This window comes from Gymnoscopelus braueri, assembly GCF_963280865.1.
Source record: "Gymnoscopelus braueri genome assembly, chromosome: 12".
In the NCBI taxonomy this organism is placed as follows: domain Eukaryota; kingdom Metazoa; phylum Chordata; class Actinopteri; order Myctophiformes; family Myctophidae; genus Gymnoscopelus; species Gymnoscopelus braueri.
Genome location: NC_137614.1, coordinates 21,509,151 through 21,520,691, shown reverse-complemented (window position 1 = coordinate 21,520,691; position 11,541 = coordinate 21,509,151). Strand labels below are relative to the sequence as shown.

At 40.9% G+C, this 11,541-nt stretch overlaps 1 protein-coding gene across 1 annotated transcript in view; it reads left to right on the top strand.

The window, feature by feature from the left end:
* The first annotated feature begins 1,676 nt into the window (after positions 1-1,676).
* Positions 1,677-11,541, top strand: part of slc26a6.2 (solute carrier family 26 member 6, tandem duplicate 2) — a 22,984-nt gene continuing 13,119 nt past the window's right edge. Inside the window, exons 1-8 of the mRNA XM_080445743.1 lie at positions 1,677-1,759; positions 2,383-2,493; positions 3,209-3,384; positions 5,783-5,947; positions 8,022-8,174; positions 8,436-8,518; positions 9,186-9,333; positions 11,187-11,300. Of these exons, the coding sequence (XP_080301869.1) occupies positions 1,744-1,759; positions 2,383-2,493; positions 3,209-3,384; positions 5,783-5,947; positions 8,022-8,174; positions 8,436-8,518; positions 9,186-9,333; positions 11,187-11,300 (966 nt within the window). The 5' untranslated portion in view covers positions 1,677-1,743. The remainder of the gene's footprint in view (positions 1,760-2,382; positions 2,494-3,208; positions 3,385-5,782; positions 5,948-8,021; positions 8,175-8,435; positions 8,519-9,185; positions 9,334-11,186; positions 11,301-11,541) is intronic.

The following is an 11,541-nucleotide window of genomic DNA, read 5'->3' as shown; positions in this document are numbered from 1 at the left end:
TGTTCATATTGTTTCTACGTATTACTACTTTGTGACACATATTCTTGCTGAATTTATAACGTTGTTGAGTGACTGTATTGGATGTACTTGCACTTTGGAGTGCCTAGGATGGGGCTCTGACAGGCTTGACTAGTCTGTTTACAATGACAGCCGGTTGTCGTACTAATATGGGCCAGTTTTATCTATTTATTTTACTTGACCGATTTTTTATGAAGGGCATATTTCTGGTTTGTTTAAATCTGCTGTTTTGGTTTGCTCTGAACCAGCGACTGACGGCGGGGTTTGAGTACAATTGGTTTGGGAATCGCTTACATGCAACCGAAACCAAGGAGCATATATTTCAAAAGGGAGAGATCACAGTTATTATCTTAAGCTTTCTCTGCACTGGGAGGAAAACTGCAGCTGAAAGTGTGATGGATTGTATTTTCACACACGTGAGTGCCGTGGCTTCTTTTCCATTGCATCTTATGAGTGGTTATTTTTTTGCCGGCCTGCATATCGCTCTGATGGTACATAGTCACTTCTGTTTTACTCATAACTTTGTTGTAAGGTTATGTCCATTGATTCTACATATTGCATCTTGTTCATATTGTTTCTAAGTATTGCTACTTTGTGACACATATTCTTGCTGAATTTATAACGTTGTTGAGTGACTGTATTGGATGCACTTTGGAGTGCCTAGGATGGGACTCTGGCAGGCTTGACTAGTCTGTTTACAATGCCAGCCGGTTGTCGTACTAATATGGGCCAGTTCTATCTATTTATTTTACTTGACCCATTTTTTATGAAGGGCATATTTCTGGTTTGTTTAAATCTGCTATTTTGGTTTGCTCTGAAGCAGCGACTGACGGCGGGGTTTTGAGGACAATTGGTTTGGGAATCGCTATTATCACTTACACACAACCGAAACCAAGGAGCATATATTTCAAAAGGGTGAGATCAAAGTTAATATCCTAAGCTTTCTCTGCACTGGGAGGAAAACTGCAGATGAAAGTTTGATGGATTGTATGTTCACACACGTGAGTGCCGTGGCTTCTTTTCGTGGTTCTTTTTTAGCCGGCCTTATGTTGGCTGCTATCAATGGGATGTTGTCAGGTAAGGGATCTATTGTCAGTGCAGGAGGTAAGAACATCTGAGGTCAGTGAGCGAGCATGAATAGTTAGAGAAATGTGAGGCTGTTATAGCGTTAGGTGGGAAGAGGAAGTGGTCCTGGGAGAGAGTCGGAGGAGGACAACACAATATGGAGTCAAAAACAGTCATAAGGTGGTCAGAGACACCAGTATCAATCATTTCAATGTTGGAAATAGAGAAGCCAACTGATTGCATGACAGTAAAAGTACACCATATGTAAAAAGTCTTTGACCATAGGTCTTTGTGGGAAAATATATAAACGATATAAATGTTAAAATCCTTTAAAAATCTACAGTTTATCGGCAAGACGCCATAAATGCAAGAAGGTCAGAGTATCATTCAGTGAAATTGTATTTGTTTTAGGTGTATGTGTATACCAATGCACATAGGATGGGGGTAGTGACATAATATGTCACCTATATTATAGGTGCAGTCAGTGCTCTAACCCTCTCTCTCCTCTCTTTCTCCCTCTTACATGTGTGTGTTAGATGTTCAGGCCCCAGGATGAAGAGCTGTGTTCTGGGCAGTGTTCCTGTCCTCTCCTGGCTGCCTCGTTACTCCATCAGAGACAACGCCGTCGGAGACCTCATCTCTGGACTCAGCGTGGGGATTATGCAGCTGCCACAGGGTTAGTAAGCGCTGGTTCAAGCTTTACCTGACTTGAGGTCAGCAACCACTACACCTGTGCTAATAATGATGGGTCGTTGTTATCGACCATTGGGTCTTCAAGATCTTCATTCAGATGTTTCTTAATAACATTGGCATATTAGCTAGCATGAGAAATGCATTTTACATCCACTTTGTTTCAGTTGCATGCCTGCACACATGCTTATGCGTGATACCCCTTGATACAATTACGTATTTTAGCCATGTTTTAGAGACATGAACACACTGACAATGATTTTTTTTTTACTGAGCCTTTTGGCTCCTATAAGGGCCATTTTGACACCCCTCCCTGAACACGATGACAACGTAGCATGGTTAAAACAGTTGCAGTTGTTAGATTCCAGGGGTCCATGGGCTGACTTTGGAGGGTCAACAGGGTGCAGTTTCCAACAAACCTCTACACCAGGCAATTGCATTGACACCTTCAACAATATAAGGAGGAAGTAATAACTACAAACACAAAAGCTGCCTGCAACCTGTCGGCTCTCCACCATTAAGGATTTCTGCTGTAACCAATTGTAACGAACTGAACTTTGACCTATGATCTGCTACAGTTTGTTAAACTTGTTGGCTGTGTCCTTCCAGGTATGGCGTATGCCCTCCTAGCGTCCGTTCCTCCAGTCTTTGGTCTGTACTCGTCTTTCTACCCTGTCCTCATCTACTTCATCTTTGGTACCTCCAAACACATCTCAGTCGGTATGTACTGATATGTTTTATAATGATGTTTTGAAAATGCTTAGGGTAAACTGACCTGTGGTTTCCTCATTATGTGAGGTAATGTTTTTCTAGGATAGATTCACTTTAATAAGCCCACTTTGTACTTAGGGTCAAGGGCCCGAGAGAAGGGGGGTTTGAGCTCTCCTTTACTCCTCTCTCGTGATTGATGTTTTTTTAGATAACTTGGCTCAACCTAATCCTGACAACTGAGTGCATTGGGGCAATTAGACAAACAGTTACTGTATGCCTTTAAGCTTAGTGACTGACTGTCTTGGATCATTCTGTCTTCTGATCTTCTCTTAGCCAGATCCCTCCATGGGGTGCATCCTTTTACTCATGTTTCCTCCTCTCACCTTTTCTATTTTGTAATAAACACTTTAATTATACTTAAAGTCTGTCGTATTTTGAGCATTTGCAGGATACATTTTTCCAGGTTATCTGTTCATGTGGGTTTGCCCCGGGTGCTCAGGTATCCTCCCACACCAAAAAGACATGCATGTTAGGGATGGGGCGTTGCTGTACATTACAATATCTGTGTGTCTGTCTGTTTATATTTCTGTCTCAATAACTATTTCTATTTTTGTCTATCACCATTTCTATCCTTCTGTATGTCTCAATATCTGTCCGTCTGTCCGTCTGTCTGTCCGTCTGTCTGTCCGTCTGTCCGTCTGTCCGTCTGTCCGTCTGTCCATAGGTACTTATGCTGTGATGAGTGTGATGATAGGAGCAGTAACTGAACGGATGGCTCCAGACTCTGACTTCATGATATGGGACAATGCATCCAACTCCAGTATAGTTGACGTGATAGCGCGGGATGACGAGAGGGTCCGTGTGGCTGCAGCAGTCACATTTCTATCTGGATTATTCCAGGTAAATATGCTCAATTTGGAGTAGAAATACTGCTGTTTGAAACAAATTGTTGTTGACCAAAAGTGGATCATGAGATGTTCTGATCGGTTCCTAAATATATATTGACTTCATGGTCAGTGCACTGTTTAGGTCACAATGTAAAAGCAGTTGGGAACCAAAACACATTGTGTAGAACAGAGATCTTGTTTTCATACTTTTGCTTTAATACTTTCATATAACTTTAAGCATTTTTATGTCGTGGTTCTGTAGGAAGCTAGCCGTCTGTCTGTAAGTCCAGGGCTAGTCTCGCAAACCGCTGGAGCGATCATTACCAAATGTCTTGTGCACACCACCAGTAGGCCAAGAAAGTACCCACATGTTAACATAATGTTTTATATTTGTTGAAAAAATAAGAAAAAGTCCTTTTGCACACCTATGGAGACGGACAGGTGCGTCGGAGTAATGAACTTGAAGAGCAGAAAAAGGGAGTCCCGCACACTGTCTTCACTTTAAAAAAAATATTTATTTATTTATTAATAGGGATACAACGTTTCGGTCACTCGGACCTTCTTCATGCCTGATGAAGGTCCGAGTGACCGAAACGTTGTATCCCTATTAATACATTTTTGTAAGTGAAGACAGTGTGCGGGACTCCCTTTTTCTGCTCTTCATATTTGTTGAAATTAAATAACTTTAATTGTCTCCGCCCCTGTCCGGCGTGAAACTGTGCACCCACACTCCCTGGAGGCCAAAGCAGAACTAGTTGCCCAAATTTTTCACATCGGCCTGCAAAACTCATTTCTTTATATAACTCCTACAGTACAGTTCATATTCTATCCTGATTGGGTAAGACTGGCGTCCAAAGTTTGCAGGAGGGGCCAGTCCAATTGCCGTGAAACTTTGCACGAGGCCAAGTTTGAAATGCCACCCTACATTTTTCAAATCGGCAGGCCGATTCACGTTTTTAACTGGACCGATCGGTGTGAAACTTTGCACGCAAAATCTCTGCCCTGCATTTTTCACGTCAGCCTTTTATAGCGCCACCAGGAGGCAGATTTTTGCAAAACATTTTCTTTTATATTACTCCTACAGATTTTGTCCAAACATCACGCACATCGGTACACATTATCTCTATAGTTATGTGATCAAGATGGATCTGTCCAATTTTTCATATTCCATCCTGATTGGCTAAGATTGGCATCTAAAGTTTGCAGGAGTGGCTCGTTTTGAACAAAATACCTCAAATCATGAACGCAGCGTTTTATTGGCATGAAACTTTGCACGCACATTCCCACTAGGCCAAGGAAGAAATGCCCTGCATGTTTCAAATTGGCCTCATGGTGGCGCTATAACAGGGCGATTCACGTTTTGGCCTATAACTCTGGATTCCAAACATTGCTGGCCCACAATAACCTACCTGGCCTGGCGGAGACCTGTACAGGAGCACTTTTTCTAGTTATATACTGTAAGTGAAGTTATGGAACTTATGGAAGTGAATGGAGGTTGGATGGGGCTGAAACCTCACAGCTAGAGTTCGGCCGCTACGTGGCCCTCACACCAACGTTGCATGGCCGATCCACGAGGATGGGATTCGAACCGACACATGGAAAGCACAATGGATGAGTAGGCTAGTCTATCGCCTTAATGACCATGTTTGTGATTTTGTTCTTCCAGCAGTGCCACCCTGCTATTACGGTACAATTCCCAAACCCTGAAATACTGCTCAATTTAGGATGGCTTATTTGCTCCACAGTTGATATATGACGTTGGCAAGGATGGGATCTTTCTTCTCCAGCTGCTATATAATACTGTAGAACAGTGTCACCCAATTATACCACTGAAGTACAGCTCCTGAATCCTGAAATTATCTTTAAAACCCATATTAAAGGGCCACACCATGAATTTAAAAAATATATATTATATATAAATATTGCCCCCTAATACGTTTTAAACAGGTTGTAAGCCTAAAAAACATCCAGATATTTTTCCTCACAATCTGACTGTCTGTCATTCCAAGCTTTTTCAGCTGCAATACCAAAACGTCCTTTTGGGCAGGGGGGGGCTACTGAGCAATTCTGTCTGGCCATCATCAATGCAATGGCAAGGCAAGTGATGTCACTTGCCTTGCCATTCTGAAATGGCCTGTTCAGACACGCCCATTCTGAAAATCTCTGAAATGAGAATGAATGACTGAATGTTAAAACATTTTTTTTTTGGGGTACAAGAGACACTGGGGAGCCCAAAAAATACCCCCCCCCCAAAAAAAAATGAAATTCATGGTGTGGCCCCTTTAAGATGTCTTGCAGTGTACCTCGGTTAAATATATATGTAATCATCAACAAGGATGGGATTTGAACCCACATGTGTAGAGATCATTACTGAAGGCATATCTCCACGTCTATCTATGGTCTTCCTATAGATCGTGCTGGGCTTGGTGCATTTTGGTTTCGTGGTGACCTATCTCTCTGAACCTCTGGTCCGAGGTTACACCACAGGTGCTGCTATGCATGTCATCGTCTCCCAGCTCAAATACACCTTCGGTATCAGCCCCGCCAGATACAATGGACCATTCTCACTCATATATGTAAGACGAACACACTCACACAAACACACACCCAAATGCACACATTCACTGTACAATATTCCGTCTTAACTCTGAGAGTTACAAATGAATAAATTAAAGGTAATATTGATAACATTTTAAGGTAGACCAAAAATAAAATAGTACATTCACAGAGCTTTTAAAAAGGTGCTAAATAAAGTTATTACTTTCCCTGTATAAAATGATTATGTCCTTTTCTTCCCTTAAAGGGGAAGACCACCCATTTTCAATATTTAACTATGTCATTAATATAGCATAAAGGAGTTGTGTGGAAATAAGAAAAAAGTTCCCCCCTTTCTGTGTTGCGTTGAACTGGAGGATTGATTTTGGGTTTAACATTGCAAATTACACCGTGATGACTCATCATGGTGTAATTTGCAATGTTAAACCCAAAATCAATTTGGGTTTAACATTTAACATTTTTAACATTTAAAATTTTTCTTATTTCCACACAACTCCTTTATGCTATATTAATGACATAGTTAAATATTGAAAATGGGTGGTCTTCCCCTTTAAGAGACAATGCAAACTGCATGAGGTGTTATTTATTAGTGAGACATCTAGTGGCTTAATGTTGTCTATAGCACGTATTGTATTGTATTGTTTTATTGGATCTTGTTTAGTCGATACACTTATTTGTTTTAGCTCTTGCTCATTTGATTTAGCTATTTTGTCTCATCTGTTTAAGGAAATAGGTAGCTGATATATTGCACTTTTACCTTAGCGCTAGGTATACTCTTGGTTGCTTGTTTTTGCAGACAATGCACTTAAGACTTCTGGTGATTAGTAGTTTTCGTTCCCTACCTATGTTGAATGCACTTATTGTAAGTCGCTTTGGATAAAAGCGTCTGCTAAATGACTGTAATGTAATGTATATCACCTTTAACACTGAGGATTGTACTGTGTAGCCTACTAAACAATGCACAATGCAAAATGTAAGACACATTATCTAACACTGAACAAGCATGCATGTGCATGTAGCCATATACGTTTACATGCATACAGAGCTGAAATACAAAATGTACAGTGTATACAGTATGCATACTGTATGTAAAACAGGCTAATTCACTCAGCTTTCACAGTCAGACACCCTTAACCCTACAACACTAAAATGAAAATAGCCACACTAACACTAACCATGGGTATATTTTACCCGATATAATAAATTCCATAAAAACGATTTCTCAAATATATTAAAGTACAACAATACGTGACAAATTGAGGTACTCCTCTTTAATATTTCAACATGAAATTTTGAAAAATATATCATGGGGGAACTCTATAAAAAAAGCAGCAAAATCTGTGAAAAATGTGGGTATCTTTAAAAATAATAATGGAGCTGGGAACTTTTCCACCCATTCTTGGGACATGTGAGCATTGTCCAGTGAAGATACAGTCTAATTGCATCAGCTGACCATTGTGGGAGTATGGGATTTTTGTTTTACCCTCTAACACTAACCATGGGTGAAATTCACCCGAAGACCACCCTGTAGAAAAAAACAGGGATGGGGGCAGGGAAACAAACCTACCTTCTATGACATCAGTGAGCATCCTGAAGGTACCCAAGGACCCCCCCACATCAGCAACATTATGAAAATCACATAATTACAATTGTTTGGGTGAAATTCACCCCTGGTTAGTGTTCTAGGGTTAATGCACACTGCAAAAATACCACCCTCTAATGGAAGGTGAATAGTGCTGCAAAGAGTTTTCTCATGGCTTTTATTTGACCATCTTTTACCTGAATCAATTAATCTTTAGTTGCTGTTTGTTTCTGTAAATGTTTATAATCACACAGTCACTTTATCACATTCATCACTGACTCTCCATTGCTCTCTCTCTCCCTTATTGTGTGTGTGTGTGTGTGTGTGTGTGTGTGTGTGTGTGTGTGTGTGTGTGTGTGTGTGTGTGTGTGTGTGTGTGTGTGTGTGTGTGTGTGTGTGTGTGTGTGTGTGTGTGTGTGTGTGTGTGTGTGTGTGTGTGTGTGTGTGTGTGTGTGTGTGTGTGTGTGTGTGTGTGTGTGTGTGTGTGTGTGTGTGAGCGTGTGTGTCTTCAGACCGTGTTGGAGGTGTGTTATCTACTACCAGAGACTAACATTGGTACTCTGGTGGTCAGCATTGTTTCTATAGTGGGTCTCATCCTTGTAAAGGAGCTCAACATCTACCTGGGTAAAAAACTACCTGTGCCTATTCCTGTAGAGCTGCTGGCTGTAAGTGCACATCACATACACACACACTGCATTATGCACACACATGCTTGGTCTCACACACATAGTACATGTATCGATGCATGCACAAACACATTTATAATTTTATTAAAGTCATACATCAAGGTCATTATAAATTCTAATAAACTCTGATAAACTTTACCCGCACTTACTCTGTATCTCTCTTTGTGTGTGTGTGTGTCCCCTCTATCTCTCTCTCCCTGTCTCCCCTCTCTCTCTCTTTCTCTCTCTCTCTGTCTCTAGATCATCATTGGCACAGTAATCTCCTGGCAGGTCAACCTGAATGTTAAGTATGGAATTGATGTGGTGGGGGAGATTCCATCAGGGTGAGACCCTAAAACACACACACACACACACACACACACACACACACACACACACACACACACACACACACACACACACACACACACACACACACACACACACACACACACACACACACACACACACACACACACACACACACACACACACACACACACACACACACACAGTGGAAGGATTTAACCCATTAAGACCTGAGGCCGATTTTACAAAATGCCTTCTAAATCAGTAGTTCTCAAACTTTTTTCGTTATTCAAGATTTTTCAAACACTTTAAAGATTTTTCAGAAATGTTCAAATATAGCAGATGTATAATGAGCTTGTATATCTGCTATTTTTTAATAGCCAACGCAAACGCAAAAGTCTAAAATGACACAGATGCTTCCCCGGTTTTAAAAGGAACCCTGGCTTATTAGCCAAATATGCCTTAATACATTATAATTGACCTCTATAACTAAAATTAATTTCATGTGCAAATAAAACATCTTTAAAATATTGTTTTGATGCTCATATTAACCTTAGGAAGTAATACGTTGGTTTTTATTTGCACATGCATTCCATAAATTCCATAGGGCTCCAACTTTCGGATTATTACTGACAAACTTGCAGTTGTCTGCTTGTCTAATCATAATGAATCAATCATCATATGTTCCCCACCTTCCTCCAGTCTCCAGCCACCTGTCTTCCCAGCAGTCCCTCTGTTTGGTCAGGTGATTGGTGATGCCTTCGCTATCGCCGTGGTCGGCTACGGCATGGCCATCTCTCTTGGACGAATCTTCGCACTGAAATACGGATACAAGGTGGACAGCAACCAGGTAGGACTGGAGGAGGAAGGCTGGAAGAAAGGGAGGGAGGGTGGAGAGAAAGAAGAGAGTTTAGGTGGATGTTTTCATTCTGTTCACATGCAGTAGGTTGTATGCAAGGACGATGTAGGCTAACTACACAATCTACACAATCAGTTGTGTATAGGTTTGTAGAGTGTATATTTTACCTCTAAAAAGGAGAGAAATTAGGAAGTAGAAAGGAATCTTTGTCATGTCTTTTGTCTGGGTGCTGTGGATTTGACTCAAACACGTACACATACTGTTGGCTATATGTAAAGATGGAAGTCACTCTGAATAACGGCAACAGCTACAATGTGTAGATACTTAAAGTTAAGATATGTTATTGAGGATGGCAGTGTCTTCTGATTATGGTGACCCCATGGCCATTCCTCTAGCTCCACCCTCAGGCCAAAGTGTGACCATGGATTGTTAATTTTTTTTAACTCTCAGACCTGCTACTGAAAATGGGGGGCTCTAAGGATGGCAGTGTCAGTTGGCTCAAACTACTTTGGCCTGGTTGGGTATGAGGAGCAGCATGGCTTCTAGTAGCCCTGAAACATGACTGTCATACCATGACAGTCATGTGCAATACACCTCCCAACCGATAGGGTCGCGTAGTTGAAAGCATTGGAGAGAATTCGGAGAAAATTGCCGGCGATCGGATTAAAAAGCTTTTTATTGATCAATACGGAAGATACAGGTACTTAGACCGGTGCATCCGTGGCTTGGGGGTCAGCACTTTATATTTGAAATCTGAACGTTTATGTAGATGTAGCAGTTGTAAATGCAAAAAATTCGCAAACCAGGAACAAGTGGTTCCATGAGCATGTGAACCTTGGCTAGGCTTCTATGGGCTACAAGAGGGGCATTTAGACTCTTTGTCTTGTTAAATAAATATATTACAATGTCCATTTTGTTTTGCTGTTGTCTAAAAGCCCCAGTTCCTGTTCATCATACTCTATAGACCCATAATAACATTATGAATGAGAAGTGATTATATGGTACAGAAAAGGGGGGCATATGTGCATGAAAAGGGAATTTGACACCAGAGGGAATCAAATGTCACACACTGTACTTTGCTTATAAAAATACAGCCCCTCCTTTCCCTGTACCAGCCCCAGTGGCCTAATGGATAAGGCACTGGCCTCCTAAGCCAGGGATTGTGGGTTCGAGTCCCATCTGGGGTGTAGCTTTGGCTATCCAGAGCATTGAAACCATCCTTTCAGCATATAGGGGATAACAGTGGCAGCCATTTTGTGGGGCCACAGATCAAAAGCCCATTAATTTTTGCCATAGAGATTTCCCAAAATATTTATATTCATTCATTTAAGCCTGGAACCAAGCCATCCAGGCTCCTGGTGAATCATAAACGTTTGATTCTGTGTAAAACAATATTTGAAAACCACAAAACAAAGGGGTATTTATCAAATATATAGTATATCATATTATTAGATATTCAAAAAAAAATTGACACAGAATCAAATGTTTTATGGTCATGATTCACCAGGAGCCTGGATGGCTTGGTTCCAGGCTTAATTAATATAAATATTTTGGGAAATCTCTATCGGGAAAAAGTACAGTTCGAAAGTAGCTTTCGATCTGTGGCACCACAAAATGTCCCCCACTGCTATGCCCTTATGGCAGGACCATGTACAATACATAAAGTAAATAAGTCTCCATTAAAAATTTTTGGTTGCATCCATGTGCTACATCTGCAAAGCACAGGATTTCAACTCCTAACTGTGGTATGTTCTTCTTTTAGGAGCTGATTTCCCTAAACCAAGATCATTTTCCATTGTGGATAATAAGTGGCATCTAATCTAGTCTAATCTAATCTAATCTAGGAGCTGATTGCCCTGGGTCTCAGTAATACCATCGGCGCAGTGTTCCAGTGCTTTTCCATCAGCTGTTCCATGTCTCGCTCCATGGTTCAGGTTACTACAGGAGGGAAAACTCAGGTATGTATGGGCAGTGGTGTTAAAGGTGTTTAGGAAAGAAGTTAAGCATAAAGGGTAGAAGGAAAGATGGAAGGATGGATGAATTACATAACTGACCACCCTTGATGCAATGCCTTGCAGAAAAACACCCACCTGTAACATAATTAAATCAGCATGTTACAGGATAATACTGTAGTTTACAAGCTTACAAGTTTAAAGCTCCTCCTCTTCTGAAGAAGAGGGACATTTTATCAGGTTTCCA